Raw genomic sequence first — 24210 nt, 5'->3', positions numbered from 1 at the left:
CAGCACCCCCAGAGTGGGTCAGCGTGGTGCTGACACCAACGAGCTCGCAGACACTAGAGGTAGGATTGGAAAGCCAGTTTATTCATTTAATCGAGGGAAACAATCCCAAACTGCCTGGGCACATGACCACTGGAATTGTGTAGCCAGCTGCTGGCTCCCTTGGTGGTGTAACACACGGGAGGGCTGTGTTTTAAGCACAGGTTCTTGGTCAGCCTGGCAGGAAAGGCAGGGCAGTGTGAAGGATTGGGCATATGACAGCCTCAGACTGTGGGGGCCATTTGCACATCTTGGCTTCAGTCTGCCATGGGGTGATTTTTATAGTTTCACTTTGCTCATAGTCTTATTTCACTTTATTCCAAGTTCTCGGCAATGCTCACTGTGGACACAGTTGTAAAGGCTCAGGTCTCCTGAAGGACTTCAGGTTCTGAAGAGTCGTGGGGTCAGTGCTAGCTGGGGCAGGGATCACTGGATCCACATAGGGAGGGAATGTGGTGTCTGAGCCATGTCCAGGCCCCTGCCACTGTCAGGGCTGCATCAGGTGATCTCTGGCTTCTCTGCTTGCATTCCTTCTCTCTTGTCAGCCTTGCCTGTGTTGCTGCAGCCTTTCTTCTATAATGTCCTGTGTCAGACGAGCCAGTGGTTTCCTGTTGCTCTGGGAGCCCTGATGAGTCCATGCCACATTTGCTAAAACAGGGGCTGCAGTGTTTGTATGCATTCGTTTGCTGAATAGTTGAATCACTTACTGTGTTTGTTAGTGGGCTAAGGTACTCACTGCCCCTTTTTTTTTTTGGCAAGGACTGTTCTTTATCCTGAAATTAGGTCATTTATATTTGTTTTTGTTGTTAAAACACCTTTTTTTGAAATGGTGGTGGTGACAGATTATAGGGTTTTTTTTGTTTTTGATCCTTGCTCACTGGCAGAATATGAAGTTGGCATCTTTGGTCTAAGAAAGTTATAATTTTATCGATGGAGATGTCTGGGAACTTTCGGCCTATTGGAACTATAGAGTCTAGAATTTCCAGGGTCCCTTGTTCTCACTCACCTATGACCTGAAAGGCTTCCCCGGTTGGGAGATCAGTAAATGAGAGCTGTAGCCGGAGTGAGCTGGTTAGAGAGCCATGTGGCACCGGACCTGCCTAGGAACCCTGACCTTGGACCTGTCCTGTCTCAGGACTTCAGTCAGTGTTCTGTCTCTTTCCTACCATGCCTGGCGGGTGAGGGAATAGCAAGTGAGGGAACAGAGCAGCTGCAGGTCTGGGGAGTCTGGAGGCAGAGAGCAGTGTCTCGCCTACTAGTCCCCTCCCCTGCTTTATTTTAAGGTTCCTCTTTCTGTGTGCAGGTGTTTATAGTCTGCTGTGCTACGTGTCAGTATTGGCTTAAATATAAAAATATGTTCAGTGACTTTCCTTCAGGTATAGTCAGTGTTCCAGGAAGATGTGGCCAATGGATGTGTGTCTCCGGGACTTCCGTGTGGTACCCACACCCTCGGAGCTGGGGTCCCAGCATCCTCTGAAGAAGCTGGGCCCTAGCTGCAGACTCAGTGTGAGACTAGAAAGACTGAGTTTGATGGAGGGTAGAGTTAGGAACTCCCAAATGTCAACAGGTGGGAATTGAAATGAGAGAAAATATCAGAGGGGTAAAGAAAGTGTGGACTGTGGCCTCCAAAGCACGTGGGGGAAGGGTGGAGAAAATGTCCTTTCTCTGGCCTGGGATTTCTCACACTCGGCACCGTTGACATTTTGGGCTGAATAAGTGTTTGTTTTGCAGGACATTCCTGTGCATCGTGGGATGTTTAACAACATCCCTGGCTTCTCCCCACTCCATGCCAGGAGCAAACACAGAGTGTCGCCCCTTCTTGTGACCATCAGTTGTGTCCCCAGACAGTGCCACATGTCCCTGATTGAAATGAGAACCACTTTCTGTAGCCCAGAGCATCTTGAACTTTAACGTGCGTATGAATCACCTGAAGAAATGTTTAAAAGGAAGGTTCCAATTGGGTATCTGTGCGGTGTGGCCCGAGACTCTGCATTTCTGTTAAGTGCCCAGGAGATGCTGTGTTGCTGGACTGCAGGCCGTTCTTGGAGGGGTTGGGCTCTAGCCCCCTGAAGACAAGGCCCTTGCAGTCGGTGATTTGGTGGTACTGTTGGCTGTGTCTTCCGAGGCCCTTCAGAGCTTCAGTTCCACCTTATTTACCTACCCTCTGGGGGACGCAGACTCTGAGATGGGCCCCAAACTGCTGGCCCCTGGTGGACTGGAGTTTCTCCCACTTAATCGAACACTAACTAGGTGTTGTGGCCCCGCGGTTCTGCAGATAGAATTAATAGTTCCAATCAGTGGACCTTAAGGTAGGGAGAGTACCTGGGTGGGCCTGACCCAATCAGGTGAGTCTTTAAAATCTGGGTCCAGAGATCAGACAGAGAAGTCAGAGATGCAGAGCAGGAAAGGGATTCCACACGTGTGAGATTCTCCCTCGTCGGCTTTGGAGGTGGAGAGGGCCATGTGGCAGGGAATGTGGGCAGCCTCTGGGAGCTGACAGCAGCCTGGGCCTTCCAGCCAGCAAGGAGATAGGAGCGTGGAAGAGGCTCCTGAGCTACAGGGGAGAGCACAGCTTGCCGGCTGCATGGATTTTAGATGTTGAGACCCTGATCAGAGAACCTGGCCTTCTGACCCATGAAACCGACAGCCAGCATAGGGGCGTTTAAGCTGCTGCGTTGGTGGTAGTTTGTTACGTGGCATAGGAAACAAGCCCTCACACTGTCATCTGAAAACGCACCTTCCTTTTTTGTCCTTTGTCACCTTCTCTTGTCTTGCTGCCTCCCTGCACTCCTTTCCCACCTGCGGGCCTGGTGTTCCTTCCTCCCCAGGGCTGAGCGAGGGCCTTGCTGGGAGCAGGTGCTCGGTGAGGGAGTGTTGAGTGAGCCCCTCGCCTGGCTGACGCAGCTACTGAGGACCTTTCTTTCCTTTGCACGTGACCCGGTCAGCTGGAGGAGCGGGCAGAGCAGATCCGTTCCAGGTCCCACCTCATCCAGGTGGAGCGGGAGAAGACGCAGATGGAGCTGAGTCACAAGAGGGCCCGCGTGGAACTGGAGCGGGCAGCCAGCGCCAGTGCCAGGAGCTACGAGGTGGGCTCTGGTGGGGCCCCCCAGAGCAAGGGGGCGGTGCGTGTACCTGCCAGACCGCGGGGAGCAAGAGCCCAGCCAGCGGCCCAGGTGCTCTCCTCAGGTGTCCAGGGCCTGCCTTCTTAGGCCACCTGAGGAAGTGGGTCGGGCCTCAGGTGTGCTCTGTGTCCCCGAGGAGGGCAGCACGAAGGGACGGCTGCCCTGCCACGTCTGCCCAGTGAGGTGCTGGTGGGCATTCGTCTCCGCTGGCTGCCTCGTTGCCCTGTCTTCTCTGTGAGAATTGGGATGGAGGTCTGGCACAAATGCCAGGTGGCCTGGGGGTTACAGGCCTCGAAAGTCACCGGCTTGCGTAAGAGTCTCAGGTCCAGGCTGGGCCTTGTGCAAATGGTTATAAGGCCTCAGCGCCAAGAACCCCGGTCTCGGGGGCTGCTTCAGGTTGCCCTTGCCTTACCCAGGGCAGGCTGTTACCCAGAGGAGATGCTGGGTTTTTACTCAGTGTGTAAACTCCACGCTTCCTCTGCTTTGAGTAACGGCACTTGGCCAGGGTTTTTCAGTAAGTGCTGACGAGTCGTGGAAATGCCGCCAAGGTTGAGGCAGAGCGTTGCACCAGAAAGTCTCTGGCCTCTGGGCTTTCCGTGAGGATGGATATCTGGCCCCATTCTCGCCTTACGTGGCATATTCCCACTCTTTCCTGGTCCCTGTAGAAATAGCTGATGGCTTCGAGGGTGTGATGCTAACTGGATGTCCTTGAGCCCGATGTGCAGGCCCGTGGCCATGGTGTGTTGTGTGGGCTCCGTAGCCCAGTGCGCTGCAGGTGGGGGACTGCTGCCTCGGCCTTGGCCCTGGCACTGCTCAGTGTGGGGCTTCTGCCGATGTTCTGGGTTGTCCTAGGAAAGGTGTCCTGGGGGAGCCGGTGGGAAGAGGAAGAGGGAGAGGCCATGGGAATCTTGCAAGTATTGAAGTGAGTCACTGACAGTCTTTCTTGGGGAAATTCAAGGGTACAGGGCTGACTGAGCTTAATCCTGGGACCCCCTCGCTGAACTTGCGCCTTCCTCTCGGAGAGGCCTTTCCCCGCTGCCCGTGGACTTGGCTGAAGACGGCCCTCGAACCGTCTGAGCCAGTGATTTTCAGTTTGTCCCTTTGAGTCTTGGGTATCTGCGAAGGTTTTTCAGGGACTGCCAGTTTGGTAGTGGGTGGAGAGGGCAGGTGGGTGGGAATCTCAGCCCTCCCACCTGGAAATACCTATGAGATGGTGAGACTTCAGTGTCCAAGGTCTGGGGACCTGCCTGGACTGCCGCATGTGCACTTGGGACTGGCAGCCTGAGGAGAGACGCCACAGCACCTCACTCCTGCACCTTGGCAGGTCCCCAGGCTTTAAGGCCTCCTGGTGGTTTGGAGGCTGTACTCGTGGTTGGTGACTCCTTTGAACCCTGGATCAGCAAGAGGCCGTGGCCCTGGCCGTGCTTTTCTTAAGCTCCTCCTTGCCGCTGGGCTCCGAGATCCCTGGTCTCAGCACTGCCTCTGAGTACGGCCGGCCCTGCGAGTGCCCGGCAGGCAGCCCTTGGCGGGAGCTTCTGCGGCTCAGCTTCCTGATGAGAGGTCAGAGGTCAGCAGAGTGTCAGGCTTCATGTAACTAGGACTTGGTGCCTTTGCCCCTGGGACTCTGGCTGCCACTTGTGGTCCCTTTGCTTCTTGGGCTGAGGATAACCTCAGTGGCCGACACTTGCCCCTTCGGACCCCAAGGGATCGTCAGAGTGAGGAGTCTGAGTTCTGTGCGTTCCTTACTAGCGCAAGCCACGCGGCCCCTCGAGGGGGCCAGTGCAGGGTGGCTCTGAAGCTCTGGGGGAGATGAGGGCCCAGGGTCACGTGCTCCTGCCTGCAGGCTTCTGGCCACGCCCCCTGTCCCTGCCCGGTCGTCCACTCTCTGGGGGCGTGCCGACTCACTGGAACGGGAGCCGCCGGAGCTGCCAAGCTCAGAGGCATCTTCCCAAGGTCGAGTCTGAGTGAGATCGCCGTGCTCCTCCTTGCAGATGGCCATCGTGAGCAGTGGTCGGTGGCGGTGACGTGTGCCAAGCGCCCTCCCGGGGGGGCGCCGTGAGATGTGGCGTCGCGCCGCTGTGGCCGGCGCTCACCTTGGAGGGCGTCCCGCTGCGGCCTCGGGGTTCCTGTGGGCTTGGCTCTTGCCTTATTGGTGGCTCTGCTCTGGGTCTCGGTCCTGTCCGGCGGGCAGAGTGGGCTGGGCTCGGCCTGCTCACACGCCGTCTCACCAGGCCGTTCTCCTTGGCAGCGCGAGGTGGACCGCAACCAGGAGCTCCTGACGCGCATTCGGCAGCTTCAGGAGCGGGAAGCCGAGGCGGAGGGGAAGATGAAGGAGCAGCTGCAGCGCTACAGGGTGTGCCAGCAGAGCCTGGATGCGGCCAGCAAGAGGCTGCGGGACCAGGAGGACGGCCTGGCCGAAGCCGGCGAGGTGAGGGGCTGGGGCCCCAGGCTGGGGTGCTGCCCTCTCCCCGCGAGCAGTCTGGGCGGAGAGGAGACGAGCTCCCACCTCCGGCACGGTAGCTCCGTGGTAGTGCCACTGTGTACTTCTGCTTCCCACGTGTGTGCCTACGTTTTTTGCGTAGTTGTGATCGTAGCACAAATATGAATTTTCCATTCTGTGGTTTTCAGTTAGTAAGTTGAATACTTTTTTAGTCTTTGTGATTATGATTTTTAGTGGTTGACTAACCTGTTTTTGGTCACTTTCAAGTGTTTTTTTTTATACACCCACACACCCTGACACAGATACATATGTGGTAGATAGCTTCATGCGTGTAGCCTTTTTGTTTCTGTTGAATGATTTCGTTTGGACAGATCCCTAGGAATGGGGTTGTAAGATCACCAGGTACAGTTCTCTCTATGGCTTTTGCTACCAGTTGCTGTGTTCTACTAGTAGCTATTGTTGAGGATGCTACTTTCACTGGAACCTCTACCTGTCACGGATAATGGTGTTTTCTGGAAATACTTGTGATTCTGCCCCCCCCCCCGCCCCCGCCCCCGGAGATGTGCCTCTGGGTTTGCATTTCTTTGATTATTAATAAGGTTCGTTAGCATCTGAGACTATGTCTGGAACCAGAGCATAGATCAACCGTAGTCCTTACTGTCTCTACCAACCGAAGGTTGTGTAAACTTTCGAGACAGAACCCAGACGTTGATGCTTGTGGAAATCGGACTCCTCTGACCTTCCCTGTGTCTTTGCTGTGCCGCTCAGGATCACAGGTGCTGCGAGGAAGCAGATGAAACACTGCTGGGGGAGGGGTCGGGGGCCGCGGGATCACTGGTGTTCTGGCTCTGCGTGGTCTTCTCTCCTTGATGGATCCTCGAAGCAGGCGCCAGGTTATTTCTGCCTTGGCAACGCTGGAGAGCGTGTTAAGGTTGTTTCTACATCCGTCTTCTGATGTGGACGTCGGCAGGAGTGGCCTTCAGACAAGTCTTCCTCCCGCCTTGGGTGTGTGCCCGCTTGTGCTCCCCGCAGCCTTCTCCGGAGGACAGGGGTGGGCATGTCCTGCACGTGGCTCAGTGAGGAGCAATTTGGGGGGCACCCTTGGCACAGAAGCTGCAGAGCAGACGCCCCTGGGGTCTGGCGTGCCAAGGGTTGTGGCGGTTTGGGATGGAGACCCCGACGTTGCTCATCTCCCTTTTCACCCCGTGGAGAACGGCGCCTGTACCTTTATTTAGTTCAGGAAGAATCCTCAAAGGATATGTTCATCGTTAAATAAATCTTAAGTATCTTCATTCTTCTTTGGGTCCCAGATTGAGAGTCACTGTTACAATAAAGGAAACCGTGCAGGTCGATGAGAGGGTAGGACACAGACCCACCCCTCATCAGCCTCCCTGGGGGGCCTGCTGTGGCCTCCGCGTTTGCAGACGGTGCCCCGTGCGAGGGTTGCTCACTGTGGTGAGTTTGCCAAGCCGTCCTCTTGCCCTCAGCTTGTAGGTTGATGTCTGACTCTCAGAGGCTGATGGGGCGATGTTTCCACTTGTTAACTTAGAGTGACGCCCTTGAGTGGGCTGGCTTTTCCTGTTGGAGACGTGCTCTCTTACCCCAGGAAAGCCACAAGTGGGGTCCCCTCACCAGAAGGTTGTCTGAGGAGGGTGTGGTCCGAGCTGAGGACTGCAGTTCCGCCCCAGTGTCCGTCTAGCGGACTCGCTGTCCTGGAGGCTGCGCGCTGGGCCGCCTCCCTGTGCCTTCCCCCATGACCCCTTCTGGCCTGGGAGCGCTTCAGCCTCCGCGGCACTAGTGCAGCTCCCGTTCGTTGTGTGTGGCTCTCGTGGTGTCATGCTGAGGACAGCCTCAGCGCCCACTTCTGACTTCTTGGCGGGTGCCCGCCTTGTCCCCGTGTAACGTCTCCTGCACAGCTGGGCGGGGGGCGCGGTAGTGGGGTGGGGTGGTTAGAGAAGGGATTCTGGGCTGAGGACAGAGTGGGTGTGGGCCGCCACGGACTGGGGGGCTGTGCACACGCCGGGTGGGAAGGGGTGACGTGGGGTGTGGGTGTGGAGGCCGCCAGGCGTGAGGCCCGGGCCCGCCTTGGCCGGCAGCGTTCTCACTCCCGAGGCCGCGGGTCACCGAGGCGGGGCTCGGGTGGGGTTGAGGGGCGGTCACGTGTTCCAGAGGAGGAGATGGCTCTGTCCTCGCCCTCCGCCCTCCGGAGCGGGACGGGAGGGGACCGGCTCTCGTGTGTCTCGCTTTCAGACCGTCAGTGTGCTGAAGGGGAGGCTCTCGGACCTGCAGTGGAACGTCATGAACCAGGAGATGCAGGTGAAGCGCCTGGAGTCTGAGAGGCAGGAGCTGAAGGAGCAGCTGGAGCTGCAGCACAGGTGAGCGTGGAGGCAGGCAGGTCCGCCCCCCTCAGGGCAGGGGTCCCCGCCCCTTTGCCAGGTAAGCCTGGCCAGCGGTCCACCTGGGTGCAGTTGGCCCGAAGCCTGCTGGGCTGCGTGCCGAGCTGGGCGTCCACTCGTTAACCATGTGCAAGACCCAGGCCTGCTCTCCCGCGTATGCCCTCTGTGGCGTGAGCGCCCAGCGTTCACGAACGTCGTGTGCGCTGAAGCTCGGAGGTTCCACGAGTGCCCTTCGTGTGCTGGCCTCCCGTCCACAGGCTGTTGGGACACACTGAGGCCTTTGAAGCCAGGACCTTTTCGTGCCAGAACAGAGCAGTGTTTCAAATGTTCCAAGAATAAGAAGCGGGAACAGTCATTTCTTTCCTCCTCTGGGGGTGGGATGCCTTCCTGGAGGGAGCTTTCAGAGAAGATGTTGGGTTTGAGCGAGATTTTGAAGGCTGCGTAGGACATGCCCTGGGGCAGGGGGGACGTGGGTGGGAAAGGACGTTCCTGGGGAGGGAGCCCTCTGAGCAAAGGCACGGCAGGATGGAGGAGCTCGCCAGGAGATGCAGGTAGAAGACAGCGCTCTCCCAAAGCTCGTGGCCTCTACCTTAGCAGGTGTTGTCTTAGGGGAGTTCTGACCACTCGGTGGAATGGGGCAGAGTTGGGGGGGGGGGGTGGGTCGGTCCTGAGCGGGTCCTTGGCTTTGGCTGTTCCAGGGCCAGCAGAAGCTCCTATTGTGAGAGGTGTGGGGAGGGGAGAGGACTCGCAGGTGGTCTGGACTTACCCACCTGCCCTGCGACTCAGGCCACAGAGCCAGCAGCAGGGGCTGGGCCCTGGACCCTGAGGCGTCCTTGCAGGGAGCGTGCAGGAGTGTGGTTGCATGCGTGTATGAGTGAGTGTCTGTGCTGGAGAGCTTTTAGAGTGCGGGCAAGTGCTGGCTTTACCACATGCCTGTTCCTGCACATGGTGTACTTGTTTCTTAATAGGAAATGGCAGGAAGCTAACCAGAAGGTTCAGGAGCTCCAGGCCAGCCAAGAAGCACGGGGGGACCAAGAGCAGAGGATTAAGGTGAGTTGCTCCGTTCCAGTCCCTGGCCTGTGCCTGGGAGATGTCACAGCGCTGGGCCCGGCCCCCCATGACCCGTGGCTGTTTCAGAGCTGGGGGCGTACTCAGTGGCATCTAGTGGCAGTTAGCTGCCTGTGTCCACTGTAGCTGTTTACATGTCGGTTGTCTCCTTGTGTGCCGGGCACTGTGCTGGATGCTGGGGTGCGTATTTCTGCGCCCAGGAAGCTCGTATGCTTTTGGATGAAGATCAGAATCAAACACACAGAGTAAAAAGTAAACGTGTGATAACTTCAACTGCCGCGGGATGCTGTGCAGGTGATAAGCCAGGACTGGAGAGGGTGAACAGCAGCCTGCCCGATGTCGCACAGCTAGTGCGTGACTCAGCTGGGTCTCAGAGCCAGGCCGGCGTGACTCTGGTTCAGGCCGTGCTGCCTCTCTGTGGGAGCCGTGATGGCTGCCCGCTGCCCTTCGAGCCACGTCCGCGCACCGGGCCCCGCTCCCGTGCTCTGGCTCCGTGTACCCCCAGCTCCACCTTGTCAGCTTCCAGACCTCCCGGCTCGCTTTCGCCTCTGGTCTTCACGTGCTGTCCTGTGCGGCTCGTCCATCTCTCCTCCCCGGCCCTCACTGCTTCACACGACCCGTTACGTCTCCCCTGCCCCGTCCGCCCATCTGAGTTCTTGGCCCGCTTCTCAGTATTGACTTGCCTGCACGGCCTGATGTCTGTCTTTTGTACGCTCTTCCCTGCAGAGACCTCATCTGTCCTCTGTGTCATGGTGTCCCCGCTGCTTGACCCGGTACCTGGCCCAGAGCTGGGCCCCTTAGTGTTTGTTGTTTTGTGACTCGTCACTGAGTCTCCCCGGTGTCTCCGTGTGTTCCCGGGGACTACATGTCGTAATGGACAGGCTGTCCTCACCGTACAAGGACTCAGTCAGGACCCTGTGCCACGGGAGTGGCAAGCAGAGCCAGCGTTTGAGGGTGGGTGTCGATTCACGGAGCATTCGCCGTGCGTCCTTGTGCCGGACGTGTGACGGGCTCCTGCCCTGCAGGCGGCACGGCACGTGGCGCGTGGGGCTACCCTGGGAGTGTCCCCTGAGGACACCGCGCAGAGGCACAGCCGGTGCAGGCTGCCCAGAGGCGGGGGCCAGGGCCGTGGAAGTTGCCATGGATCTGGGACAGTTAGGCGCCCGTGACTGTCTCCCCTCTGTCTCCGGCCTCGATCAGGATTTGGAGCAGAAGCTGACCCTGCAGGAGCAGGACGCTGCAATCGTGAAGAATATGAGGTCTGAGCTGGCGCGGCTGCCCACGGTGGAGAGGGAGCTGCGGCAGCTGCGGGAGGAGAACGCCTGCCTGCGGTGAGGGGCCCGGGGGGAGGGGGATGGTGGCGGTGTGTGCGCGTGTGTGCAAAATGTTTGCAGCCTCCTTGGGTGCAGCCCCTGCTCCAGGGGCTCCTGCACTGTCCCCGGCGGTGCGGCTGTTTGAGTGACTGTGCTTCTGGCCCTGCCAGGGAGATGCGGGACACCAATGGGCTGCTCCGGGAGGAGCTGGAGGGGCTGCAGCGGAGGCTGGGGCGGCAGGAGAAGATGCAGGAAACCCTGGTCGACCTGGAGCTGGAGAAGGAGGTGAGCTGGTCCCCGTGGGTGTCCTGTGGCTGGCTAGGGGAGACCCTGGGTGTTTTAGTCCTACGTTCCAGCTGTTCGGCTAAAATGTGGCAGCCGCTGGGCTAGTATGGTGGGCAGGATAGTGACCCCTAAAGACAGCCCCATCCTGCTCCCCAGAACTGTGGGCAAAGGGGATCGAAGGATGCTGACCCCTAGCTGTGGTAGGGAGGCTCCCTTGGGGCTCCTGCTGGCCCCCAGCTGGGCCGGTGTGCTCACAGGTCCTGACAGGGGCCGGAGGGGGTTGGAGGTCAGAGCCACGTGAGGTGAGGAGGACTTGCCTTCTGCTCTTGGTGGCGATGAATGGAGGAAGGCGCTGTGAGCCAGGGAACGTGGGCACCTCTAGAGGCTGGAACGGACGAGGAAACAGGTTCTGCCCCAGGGCATGCAGGAGGAGTGTGGCCCTGCGACCCCTTGATCTGGCACGGTGAGGCCCTTGCTGGGCTTCTGACCTACGGAGCTGTAAGACAGTAAATGTGTACTGTTCTCAGCCACTGAGTTCTTAGTAGTTTGTTTCAGTAGCACTGATGCTGAGTCAGAGAGAGGAGATGGCTTGTGGTACCTGGAACAGACGTTGTTCCCACCCATGGATGTGAACAGACACCTGTGCTGAGTTTCCTTTCCCTGTGGCTGCTGCTGGGACTCATTGGGACATTTTGTGGGTTGTTGTAGAGACGGCCATGGACGTCGGTGCCGAAAGCATCCTTGTTCGCTTGCTGAGCAGACCAGCACGAAGGCCTCCCGGCTCCAGGCCCGGGGTCCTTCTGTCCTTCCACACTGCTTCCCCGTGGTCACCTTCAGTCACCTTCCTTTCTGGTTTGCCCGGCGTAAACCATGTCACCACTTCCCGTAGCTTGCAGTCTGGTCAGAGTGCTCGTCAGCTGCGCCCCCCGATGGGTTCACTGCCAGCTGAGGCATCGTGGGTCTGGAGCACAAATCCCTCTCAGGCGTTGGCTTATGTGGGCACTTAGCCTGAAAAGACAGTTCCGGAGTCCAGCAGTTTTTCTCTGGATATAGTTTGTTTTGAAATTGGTTAAGATTCTGCATGTAGAATCACACTGCCTGGTTTCCAGCCCTGCTGTTGCGTGCCCGCTGGCTGTGTGACCCTGGCAAATTACTTAACCTCTCTGTCCACCTGTGTAACGAGGAACGAGTGTCTCCCTGCAGGGTTGTGAGGATTAAATGAGGTAGTGTAACGTGCTTAAACAGTGGTAACGCTGACTCAGCGTCAACTGTAGTAATAGATTTATTAACCAGTCTTGTGCCCGGCACACGATAGGGGTCAGGAAGTACTTGAGTGGCTGAATGAGCGCGCTGAACAGCGCTGGGCTTGGCCCCAGGAAGGAGTGGGAGGCCAGACAAAGGCACGCGGTCTAGGAAGGTAGCAAGACTCCGATGTGGGATGTGGGTCAGTGGAGCGGCTGTGAGAATACAAGGGCGGGAGGCCCGGCATGCGGGCCGGGTGGGGGCACCGCTGCTGCCCCCTGTTCTTCCCAGCGGCCACGGGGGCCCAGCCCGACGCGTGCGTGCGTGTGTGTTGGGTGGGGTTTGGCTCTCGGCCCAAGTCTGTCTGCCCTGGGGCTTGGCATCCCGCGGAGCACCCGGAGGATGGGCGACAAGGCTGTGGGCAGCGTCTGCCCCCTCGTGGTTATCGCAGGACCGTCCAGGAGCCTGTCTGCCCCCGACCCCTTCCCCAGCCCGCAGTCCGTCTGGCCTGCTGGGAATCTTGAAGGTACGGAGCCAGGAACGAATGAGGTGCTAAGCACGCAGCGTAGCTTCGGCGGCTGGGAAGCCACCTGTCTGCTTTGGAGCGGATGGGCGCCTTTCTGCGTTTTAGCTCAGCGATCAGGGCGGGCCGTTCCGGAGGATCAGGGAGGTGATGTCGTCGGTTTTGTGTGGTACTGCCGTGCTGGGGGTCGAAGGTGTGTGTGTGGAGGAGGTGGGAGGGCCCGGCGCTTGCACAGAGATGACGGGCACAGCGCTCTAAGGGCTCTACTTCCATGTCTTTTCAGAGGCTGCTGACAAAACTGCAGAGCTGGGAGAGGCTGGACCAGACCACGGGCTTGAGCATCAGGTAGGCGGACGGCGCCGGGTCCCCACCTTTTCTCCGCACGGATGGCACCTTTGGCAGAATGGGCCCTGCCAGCCTGGTTCCCTCCAGCAGAGGCCCTGCCTGCGGCTGCTTAGGTTTAAGGAGATGGAAGTAGGGACTCTCCCCGCCGAGGATGGGACATTCTCGACAGAGCGCTGGCAGGTGTGGGCCCTGCATTGTTGGGTTTTCTTGAAGGGCTCTTTTTTGTTTATACTGAGGAAGTAGTTGCTTTTGAGGGAAGTCATTTCTTTTAGGTGGTTGTAACGAGTAGAGATAAACTGAGTCTTCAGGGGCAAAAAAGGAAAACAGGGTGATGGAGGATTGTTTCCCATCAGGCCCTTGCAGCAGCCTCAGCTTGTCTGTTGAGCTAATGCCAGCAGGTGAATGGCAGGCGGGGCTGCCGGATGGCCGAGCGGGCCTGGTTCTCAGACGGGCATCTTCCCACCGCTCCCTGCTCCCGATTCCATCTGTCCTGCTGCCTGTCCTTCTGGGGCCGCTGCCCCTTTCTCCAGTGTCGCTCCACCGCTGGCCCTTAGCCCCCGGGTCCCTTCCCTGCCCGGTCCCTCTGCAGACCGACTGCCCACTGCTCCCATCTGGGGGTGGGGGTGGGAGATTGGTCCTTCAGGATTAGTCCTGGCGCCTGGGGCCTGTGGCGTGTAGAGAGCCTCCTGTTTGTCTGTTTGTGCGACTTGAAGCCTGTGTCTTCTCGGGGGTCTGTCCTGCTGCTCTCGGAAGCTGGGCCTAGATAGAGAGCCCTCCTCAAAGGGCTGTCCTGTAATCACAGCCTCTGACTGCTCCTCTGGGACCTGCACCAGCTCCATCACACCATGGACTCCAGCTGTTTGTCACTTGAAGACGCCCCTTCGTTTTCCTTCTGCCTCGCTATCGCTAAGTCTCAGAGGACAGAGTAGGCTGTTCCCTCCCGAACTCCACCTGCAGAACCCAGGGTCATGTAGGGCTGGCCCCAGCGAGGCCTAGATGTTTTGTGTTTCCTCCTTTTCTCTGGGCTGATGAACTCGTGGGGATGCTTCCCTCCCACTCCCAGGGAGGCTCACGTCAGAAGAGAAAGCTCCATGACTTTTTTCTTGTGCGGGAGATCGGAGGCCCTCTCGCGCCGGGTGGCACCGGCTGCTGGAGCGTTTCTTAGTCAGGGCAGCAGGGCCAGCGCGCAGCCGGCTGCCGTCTCTGGCCAGAATGGCGCAAGGGTCAGTGTGCTGGACACGATGGAAGGTGCAGCTGCTCCTTGAGACCTTTTGGTCCCGCTTCCAAACCTGACCACCGCCGCCCACCTCCCAGCGGCTGTCCCGCTCTCCCGCCCGACAGGGCGCCCCTCTTCGAGTCGGCGCGCTGCTCCGGGCCAGTCCCTTGCCCTTGGGCAGGGCCGCAGGGCTTGCCTCGCTGTGTTGGTGGAGGTTAGACGCGCCTGTGTGCCGGGTGCCGTGCACGCTGCAGAGCAGTGAGGTGTGGCTGGCTGTCCTCGTCTCCTGGGGTTCCTGGTGGGAGCCCCTGTAAAGAGAAGCCTTCTTTTCATGTGCTTTGTGGCGGTTGTGCCTGGGCCGCTTCTGGGGGCCCCTCGGAAACCTTAGCCCTTTCCTGTCCCTACTAGCGCGTTTGGGGCGGGCCCTCACCTCCGGCAACTCCTGCCCTGCTTACGCGGGTACGTGTGTCGAGTGCCGGTTGGAGGGCCACAGGCTTGCGGTGTAAGTGTGGCCCATCAGCTGGATCACCTGGGGGGTTTGGTGCACGTGCAGACGCCTGGGCTGAGCCCAGGCCCGTGGAGTCCGCCTCTCCAGCGCTGGACTTGAGTCTTGGTGTGACCACAAATAGCATGAGGGGTTTGGCTCTCTTTTGCCAGGTTTTGGGCAGTCATTAGTGGTTTCTGAGCAGGGAGGGTAATTTGGTGGAGCCCACGTCTCTTGAAATTGAGTATGGGGGTGGGAAATGGGCATAGGGTTCTCGGACACAGGGAGAGGCTGGGGGCCCGTTGCTGCAGTGTGGGGTCCCTGCAAAGGGGTGGGCGTGGGAAGGAGAGACGCGCACTGTTCCAAGGTGACGTTGTCTGGGGGTCCCTGCCTGGTGGGCGGAGGTGGGCTCCGCCAGGAGCTGAGGGACACTCTTTGTCACTCTCGCAGTGTTCAGTGCAGCGGTAGTGACTGGGGCCATCTCAGACTCTGTTAAGCTGTGGCTGCACATGTGTCTGACCCCAGCTTAGCCCCTGTGTGTTGTGGGGTCTCTTTTACACCCGTTTCCACATCTGTAAATGGAAGAGTCTTCTGAAACGTTAGTTTCTCACCATGGGGTCACGAATCTCTGAAAATCTGATGAAAGTCATACTTTCTCCCCACAAAAACACAGGTTTGCGAGTGGGTGCGTGTGGACGTGAGATTTTGCGTGCTAGTCCAGGGACCCCTTCCCCAAAGTGTGATCAGCCAGCTCCAGCGGACAGCAGAAGTTGGAGTCCAGCAGTTGCCCTAGCATTAGAGGTTCGAGGGGCTGGGAGGGTGTTTTGGCCTGGCCTGGCAGGCATGAGTCTGTTGTGTCTTTTTTAATATATATATATATTTTAATTTATTTTTATCTATTTGTGTAGGCTATGTTGGGTCTTCGTTGCTGTGTGTGGGCTTTCTCTAGTTGCGCCGAGCGGGGGCTACTCTTCGTGGCGGTGCGCGGGCTTCACATTGCGGTGGCTTATTTTGTTGCGGAGCACGGGCTCTAGGCGCACGGGCTCAGTAGTTGTGGCTCGCGGGCTCCATGGCATGTGGGATCTTCCCGGACCAGGGCTTGAACCTGTGTCCCCTGCATTGGCAGGCGGGTTCTTAACCACTGCGCCACCAGGGAAGCCTTGTTGGGTGTTTCGGTCAGAGTGTTGCCATAATTTTGCTCATTTGGGGCCTGTCATGACCCCAGGCTCTGGCCGCCGTCCAGTGTCTCTGTGGTTTTCTGAGAGCTGCCGCCACTAGGTGGCACCGCCCCCCCCCTTGGTGATCGTGGCTCCCTGCTACCTTGGGACCTGTAGAGGGCTCTGTGGTCTTGCAGAGGTTAGGAACAGAGAAGGGTCCACATGGCACCACAGTGGTCACCCTCTTCCTAGTTTGGGATTTCTTAAATCGTGAGGACCTAGGGATAACAGGGCGGTGGGGGGTGACTTGGCTGGTGGGTCAGCCAGTGCAGACCTATAGGGAAGCCTGCTGGGCCGAGTGTCCTTATCTGCCAGACGATCTTGTCCACCCTTGACGTCATCTGATCCCGTCTGCAGCACATGGGTCATGTGAGTCAGGGGCAGGTTGACATCAGGACTTTGAGGGTGCGAGGGAATGCCCTGCATGGGTGAGGTGGGGCCTGTGCACTTGCAGGTGCCGGTGTGGGGAGCAGGGTGGCTGCGTCTGGTGTCCGGACGTTCTTGTCCCAGGGTCTTGAGGGTTGGACTGAGGGAGTGGGCAGTGGTGCGGAGGGCTGTGACTCGCTGAGCCTCATTCCTCGGTAGCGTGGTGTGTCGGGATGATTTGAAGGTACTGAAGAGGGACACCCTGTGATGTGTCTGTGAAATACCTGGGAATAAGTTTAACAAAATATGTGTATGGGACCCATACACTGGAAGCAGTAAGATGTTGTAAATATGTGTATGGGACCCATACACTGGAAACAGTAAGATGTTGTTGAGAGAAATTAAGGGTAATCTGGTAACAATGTAAGTCACTGGAGAGAGATACCGTGTTCATGGATTGGAGTACTCAGTATTGTTAAGACAATTCATAGATTCAACACAATCCCAATCAGAGTCCCAGGAGGATTTTTGGGGAGAAATGGACAAACTGATTCTAAAATCTCTATAGAAATGGAAGGGACCTGCGACAGCTGCCAGAGTTTGGAAGAAGAATGAGTTAGAGGGCTTCCAGCAGCTGGTTACAGGCACACTGTGAACGGTATTAATCAAGACAGGGTGGTCATGGTGTAAGGATAGGCATGTAAATCAATAGGGCAGAACAGAAAGTTCAGGAATTATCTAAGAATGTAGAGTCAATTGATTTCTGTCAAAGGTGACAAGATAATTCAATGGGAGAGAGTCTTTCAACAAATGGTGCTGAAACAGCAGGGAATCTGTACAAATAGAGACCTCATACTGTCCACAAAATCAGTTCAGTGGGGCATGGACTTAAATGTAAAAACAAACTTCTGGGAGCTTTGCTTGGGCTTGGCAAAGAGTTCTTAGGACACGAAAAGCATGAACCAGAGATGAAAAAAATTGGTAAGTTAGACTTCAAACTTAGAAGCTTTTGCTTTCAAAAGACAGTTAAGAAAAAAATAAGGCAAAACATAGACTAGGAGAAAATATTTGCAACGTGTGTCTGACTGAGGACTTTTATCCACAGTACAGAAAATATTCCTCTAAATTGATAAGATGACCAAATTTTAAAAATGGGTGAAAGACTTTGAACAGATAACTTTGAGAAGATATGAGTGATGAAAAAGGACATGAAAAATGCTCGGTGTCATTAGTCACAAGAGGAGTATAGGGGGGCTTCCCTGGTGGCACAGTGGCTGAGAGTCCGCCTGCCGATGCAGGGGACGTGGGTTCGTGCCCCGTCCGGGAGGATCCCACGTGCCGCGGAGCGGCTGGGCCCGTGAGCCATGGCCGCTGAGCCTGCGCGTCCGGAGCCTGTTGCTCTGCAACGGGAGAGGCCGCAATAGTGAGAGGCCCGCGTACCGCAAAAAAAAAAAAAAGAGGCCCTGGTCAGGGATCCTGCATGCAGCAGCTAAAGATCCCGCATGCTGCAACTAAGACCTGGCGCAGCCAAATAATTAATTAAAAACAAAACGAGGAGTACAAAGTAAGGTCACAGTGAAATACTGCTCTTGACGTGGTGAAGATGTGGAGCAGCTGGAGGTCTCATGCGCTGGTGGTACCGTGAGACACAGCACAGCTGCTTGGGCAACCGTGGGGCAGCTTTCTGTATGTGGGCGATACCACCCTGCAATTCCACTCCTGGTTACTGACCCAAGAGAAATGAAGGCGTGTGGCCTCACAGAGACTCGTGTGTGAGTGTTCACGGCAGCTTTATTCATGGTAGCCCAAACCAGGAACCAAGTCAGGTGTCCATCACGTGAACGGAACACCACTGAGCAAGAAACAGGAGGAGACAGGTGCTGTGTGCAGAAACGTGAATCTCTCAGCAAAAGAAGGCAACTCATTCAGTTCACACTGCATGATGCCATCTACTTGAAATTTTAAAAAAGGCAAAACTGACCTGTGACAGGAGGGTGAGTGGCTCCTTAAGTCTTGGATTGGGATATGAATGGGGACCTGGGGGGCCTCACCTGTGACTGTCACGGCAGCAGCTACACAGGTGTATGTATGTCACGCTTCAGTCAAGCTGGTCCGAGGATGGTGAGTAATCGGCGCTCCTGACAGCTGTGAGGGGAAGGAAAAGGCCTAGGGAGTGGCCTGGACTGAAGTCAGGAGTGGATGGGGATGCTTTTTAAAGCCTTCATTTTGGGAAGGAACCCATTTCTTGAGCTTATCAAAGGCTGGGACCAGCCCAGGCTTTTTCAGTGTTCCTGGATCTTGGGGACTTGGGGCACGTGCTGTGGGAGTGTCACCAGGGGAGGCCAGGTGTGGGCTGCAGAAGGGCAGGTGGTTTCATGGTAAACCCAAGCTCTGCAGAGGAGGAAGGTGAAAAGTGAAAGTGGTCTTCAGTCCTCCCCATCTCACCTCCTCCGGGCTTGCCCTGTGTCACTGCTGTCTGGCGCCATCACGCGGTGCTCTAGTTATGCCCGGGGGTGCCATTCTCAGAGCAGGATTGAGGGTTGCCCCCAGGGGTGGGCAGCAGGGTGTTACCGCTCTTACCCCCAGTCCGTCTTTCTAGGCAATGCCTGATAAATTCCTGGGCATCTTTCTAGAAATGTGTGTGCATACAAGCTCTTTTTTTGTGTGTGTGTGTGCGGTACGCGGGACTCTCACTGTTGTGGCCTCTCCCGTTGCGGAGCACAGCCTCCGGACGCGCAGGCTCAGTGGCCATGGCTCACGGGCCCAGCCGCTTTGCGGCATGTGGGATCTTTCCGGACCGGGGCACGAACCCGTGTCCCCTGCATCGGCAGGCGGACTCTCAACCACTGTGCCACCAGGGAAGAAGCCCCAAGCTCTTTTTTTCTTCCAGTTTAATTGTGATGTAATCAACCAATAGCACCGTATAAGTTTAAGGTCTGCAGCGTAATGATTGGACTTACCCGTTATCATGAAATGATTACCACGGTAAGTTTAGTGAACATCTACTGTCTCATGTAGATACAAAATTTAAAAAATTAAAAAGAATTTTTTCTTGTCATACTAGCTCTTTATGTACCCACCCCCTAAGAAGTGCTCATTCTATACTAGTACCCTGCAGCCTTGCTTTCTTCCACTTAATTTCTGACAGTATTTCTGCACCAACCCAGATGGGCCTACTGAATTATTTTCAGAATCTATACAGTGTTCCGTGGTGTGGATGGCTTCTGATTTACTTCATTCCCCTGTTGATGGATATTTCCAGGTTCCCCCCCCGCCCGCCAATAAGCAGCGTTGTTTTGGTTGGATAAATTCTTAGAAGTTGAATTTTTTTTACCTAAAAGATATATGTGTTTGACCGAATTGCCATCCAAAAACGTGTAATTGACCTTTCTGTCACAGTGTGAGAGCGTCATCAGTCGCTCCAGGCAGCATGCTTTCAAAGGTTCTAGCAGGGATTCCAAGTCAGGTCACAGTGGAGTGAGGGGGCAGGAAATGTGCAGTGGCTGGGCTTTGAGAAAGAGTTCTTAGCAACCCCTCTTGGCGGGATCCTTATTCAGTAGGCTTGGGATGCCTGTTGAGTCCCTCTGTCGCCAGGCCTCTAATTTCATAGAGGAAACGGTTTGCTCGTGGCAGGGGTGCCACTGTGGCTTGGCTCCTTCCCCATCCCTTTGTGCCTGCAGCTGGCCTGGTTTCAGCCAGGCTGGGAGGGCACAGTACCTGCCAGTGTGAGTGTGCAGGTGTGACGGAGCCTGCGGGGTTGCAGAGGACGCTGGTACCGGGGAGACGGAAAGGCAGGCGGGTTTTGCTGGCTCTGAGGCCTGGCAGCTGCGCCCCCCCGCAAACTGCTGACCCACCATCTGGAGTGAAAGCTGGGAGCTGACAAGTGCTGATGCTGGACGTTTCCCCAAAACATTTGTAGGCTGGCCAGACGGCGCGTCCTGGGGACTAGTGTCCCCTGATTTCTGAGGCCAGTTAGGCCGGCGAGGGGGAGTGCCTAACTTCCTCCTGAGAACGGGTCGTATTGAGCACCCTGGACACACTTGTTACCCTGGTGACTGTGTTGGCAATTTCTCATTACCTAGGTGTTGGGGGAATCAATACAGACCGCGCTGTGGCTGCTTGGGAAGGCAGCTGGGCTGTCGCGCGTCTGGGTCGTTTTCATTGGTCTTGGTGTGTTTTCTTTGCAGGCACGAGAGGAGGGGGAAGGAGAAGGCTTTGGCCTTCCGGGGGCTCGTGAGCGGGGCCCCTTCTGGTCCCTCCTGCTGATGCCTTGGTCTCAGCTGTGATCCTTTTAGTGTTGGTTCATTCACCACCTCGTGCATTCCCCACGGGCTGTTCTCAGGGAGCCTGGAGTCTGCAGGGGCCCTTGAAACATATTTGATTTCTCCCTCAGGCCTGTGCCTCTGTGAGGTGTCAGCTCCCAGCCAGGCTCCCTGAGAACAGCCCCAGAGCCATGAGCTTCCTCCCCCACAGGGCGCAGGCAGAGGCCGGGGACTTCTGAACCCATCTCAGAAGGGTTTCCATCCCCGTGGAGGCCTACAACAGTTGTTCCCGTGCGTTTACTCATTGTGGGCGGCTGAGTCCCCAGCTTCTTTTTGCCTTGGAGGTTGTGTTTTCTGCACTGGGCAGCCTCAGGCTTCAGTCTCGTGAACTAGGAGCGGGGCCTGTCTTTAGAGCCTCTGCCTAAGTCCAGTGGGCGTTTCATAAACGTTTGGTGAGTGAGTGATGGCATCGTGACGGCTTTGTTTGGTGCGTTTGTGGTTTGATGTGACTTGGGTAGGGCATCCTTTGGCTCGCTTGGCTGCTGTGACAGAGCCCCAGCGTTATTCACAGCGTGTCCCAGTGGGAACCAGAAAACAAGTGTAGCAGAGAGCTTCCTGACAACGGTCATTCTTTCAGCTACAGTCCAGTCCGGGGCTCGGGGGAGCAGCCCCTGCCCGTCTCCCGCTCCCTGGTGAGGTTTCAGAGTCGGCAGCAGTGTGGACCAGTCTCTGCCTGCTGGATTTATGCAGCAAGGTGTGGACGGACCAGCGTCCCTGACAGGCTTGCTTGGCCCCAGTGGGAGAAGAAACTGCTTTGTTCTGGTTGGGCTTGGGCAGGTTGGGAAGCTCTGACGGAGACCCAGTGGGCACAGCCCCGTCCCCCTGACTCTGCGTGCTCAGAGCAGGCCACGGGCTGCGGGCTTTGCAGCATTGTAGGGAACGTAAGAGAGAAATGCTTTCCAGAAGAAACTCTTCCTGACTCTTCCAGGGCTGCATCCCCTGCACGTGCTCTCCCCAGGCCGCGCAGCAGCCGGGCGCTCAGCGAAGCGGATCCCGGACTCAGGCGGGTCTGTACTGTGCTTCTCACTTGGCTCTTTTGGGGGGCTTTTCTCCCAGTTTTGTAGATACGGCTCTTCTACTTCTGTGCCTCTTTTAAAATTCATGTAAAAAGGAAACCTAAAGCCAGATAATAAAAGGATTTAGACAAATTAGGCTCTGCTGGATTCCCAGGGGCTTATTTGGGAGAACAAGAAGATAGCTCCGGGGTCCCAGTTGGTTTAGACTTGGCAGGTGCTTGCTGAGGTCCAGTTATGCACCAGGCCCCTCCCTTGTGGAGGCTCAGGTCCCCAGTCCCCAGGCAGAGTGGGGGGTGTCCTGAGAGGACAGGAAGGGACGAAGGGGCTGGGTGGCTGCACGGCTTCCTCTGGAGCAGTCCCCCGAGGGCCTGCCCTGCTATTTCCAGCAGTCACCATGGCCTTTGGAGGGCCAGCATCTTGGGTGGCTGCAGGGAACAGTTGAGGGGTCTTTCATTGGGCATTTATGCCCGGGCTTCCCCACCTGACACCCTTGAATGTCAGCTTTGAGGCTGCGAGGAGAGGCCTCTGAACAGTGTCACCCAGGGCACCTGGGGGTTAGCTGCATACGGTCGCAAGCTCTGTCATCCTTTCCCACGGCCACTGTCACTTTGTCGGAAGCTAGAGCTGCTCCTCGTCCCATCGAGCTCCGCCTCGGGTCTCTTGAGGGCAGAGCAGGTGCCCCGAGTCCAGGGTCAGTCTGTGCCCATACCCCACTCCTCCCAAGGCCCGGCGCCCCCTTCCCACGGGTGGCTGACCAGCTGGGGCCAGGGATGGGCTCGGGGTGGGCTGGCCGTTGTTAGTGGTGAGGGGCTCAAGCTGCGGGCTCTCGTGCCCGTGAAGCAGGGCCCTTTTTGCTGAGTTGCTCCGGAGAACAGGAGAGGAGCTCAGCACAGGCTGTTGGCGCGGCGGCCTGGCGTTACTCCAGCTTCTCTTCCTCATGCTCTGCTCTTGTCCTGGCGCAGAGGCCAGGCCGCCCTGCCGTCAGAAGTTGTGTTTTCGTTTGAGCGTCTCAGGAGCTGAATGCCGAGGCTGCTGTGCTACACACACCGCAGCTCTGGCGCGCTGCCCGGGCTCCTGTCCGGCCCCACCCAGTGGTTGTGGGCTGGTGTCTGGGCCAGTTCAGCAAGCGCTCCCAGGCCTACTGTGTGCCTGACCCACTGTGTGCCGGCCTCGGCACCGCACAGGCTCTGGCTGTTGCCTTGGATGAGCTCTGTCTTCTGGGAAGTGTCCCTTGGCAGGTGGGAGTGGGGTCCTGAGGATGAGAGGAGGGAGGTGAAGCGGGAGGAAAGTGTCCCGGGTGCAGGGCGAGGTGGCACCGGCGAGGGTGGTGCTGGCGAGCCGGTGGTGGTGGAGGTGGGGGCGGCCACACACTGGGGTTGGTGTCGCCGTGTCACAGTCTGCGTGTGGCGGAGGCGGGACCACGGGGCGCTGCCCTGGATGTCTCGTTCTTCCTTCCCTGGCCGGTCTTGGGTGCACCCAGGATGGTGGGCGGTGGCTGGCGCGAGTGGGTAGCTCTCCTTCGAGACCCTCAGCCTCAGGCAGGGCTCCGGTCAGTGGCTCCTTCTGCCGTTGTGTCTTCGTGAGAGTTTGGTGCTATGGAGGATTTGTCACCAGTGGCCTTGGAGAGCTCTCTGTCCCCTTCAGTGTGTCGTCCTGTGCCCTCAGCTGGGGGACCTGGACCTCTGGTTTTCAGTACTTTGTATTCCTGAGTGTGTCCACATGTGCTGTGTTGGCCCCTCTCATGGCCCGGGCCGGTCCTTGTGCTAACTGCCCATCCTCAGCTTTCTGTCACAGGGAAGTGGGGCTGTGGCTGGGGACGGGAGAGCAGGGGGCGGCCCTCTAGGATTGCCGCTGGGCCTGTGTCTATAGAGGGGACACAGAAGCTTACTCTTCAAGGCACCATGACTGAGGCGTCCAAGAAGAAACGCACGCGTCCTTCCTTCGCTCTTCGGCTACTGAGACGGTCACAAGCGAAACACCCTGGGCCGGAAGGGTGGGCAGCCCACAACGCTTGGGGGATTGTGAGGGGAGACCTGGCGCTCTTCCTCGGCTCGTGGGGCCGTCGCGACCTGTCTGTCTGCAGACTGTGGCACGGTTTCCTCCGGGCGGGTTGCTGGGCCCTTGCTCCCCCAGTTGCCCTACGCCCACGCCTGTGCCCAGGCTCGTGCATCTAGGGCCCGGCAGGCAGGCGGTCGCTGAGAGCACGTGGCAGGGGCGTTTGTCTTGGGGACCGGCGCCGGCGTGTGGCCAGGAGATGTGGCCCCCAGTCTGCGACCGGCATGCCGGACCCCCAGTGAGCATTTCCTCTGTTGAAGACCACGTGCCCCAGACCTCTGCCGCTTTGGTGGCCCAGATGGAAGGTGTTTTGTGTGCTGTGTTCTCGGGGATCCCGGGGTGTCTGGGACGCGGGGTGGCCAGCTCTCCGTGGTCTAGGCCTTGGGCCTTGAGAGCAGGCCGTTGCTCAGGCAGCGGGGTGGCCCGGGTGGGGGGCGGTCTCGGCCGTCAGATGGTGGAGAGCTCAGCTGGCCGGCAGGAGCGGGGAGGGGGGCTCTGAGGAGAAAGCGGGACGCCCGCTGCGGGCCTCCTGCTGCTGCTTTGGCGCAAACCACGGCGCACCCTGGGGCTGGGAAGGTGGGGCTCGGGGGAGAAAGGGGCGCAGATGTTCCTGGCAGACTTCCTTCCTGTTCTTTTTCCACCCTGACTCAGGAAGCAGAGATGCTGGAGAGACTTGGTAAGTATCATTCCCCTCCTCACTTTCCTTTGTGGAGAGAACCACATGGAGAGCATTTCATTCCTCTGTGGTGGTTTTACTCTAACTC

General features: G+C 57.6%; 1 protein-coding gene across 1 annotated transcript in view; it reads left to right on the top strand.

The window, feature by feature from the left end:
* Window positions 1-24210, top strand: part of MAD1L1 (mitotic arrest deficient 1 like 1) — a 311511-nt gene that overhangs the window by 459 nt on the left and 286842 nt on the right. Inside the window, exons 2-8 of the mRNA XM_065892363.1 lie at window positions 2982-3122; window positions 5407-5586; window positions 7849-7973; window positions 8963-9044; window positions 10263-10393; window positions 10546-10660; window positions 12709-12770. Of these exons, the coding sequence (XP_065748435.1) occupies window positions 2982-3122; window positions 5407-5586; window positions 7849-7973; window positions 8963-9044; window positions 10263-10393; window positions 10546-10660; window positions 12709-12770 (836 nt within the window). The remainder of the gene's footprint in view (window positions 1-2981; window positions 3123-5406; window positions 5587-7848; window positions 7974-8962; window positions 9045-10262; window positions 10394-10545; window positions 10661-12708; window positions 12771-24210) is intronic.

This window comes from Phocoena phocoena, chromosome 15 (assembly GCF_963924675.1).
Source record: "Phocoena phocoena chromosome 15, mPhoPho1.1, whole genome shotgun sequence".
NCBI lineage: Eukaryota > Metazoa > Chordata > Mammalia > Artiodactyla > Phocoenidae > Phocoena > Phocoena phocoena.
The sequence above is the reverse complement of the archived record's forward strand: the minus strand, read 5'-3'. Positions and strand labels throughout refer to the sequence as shown.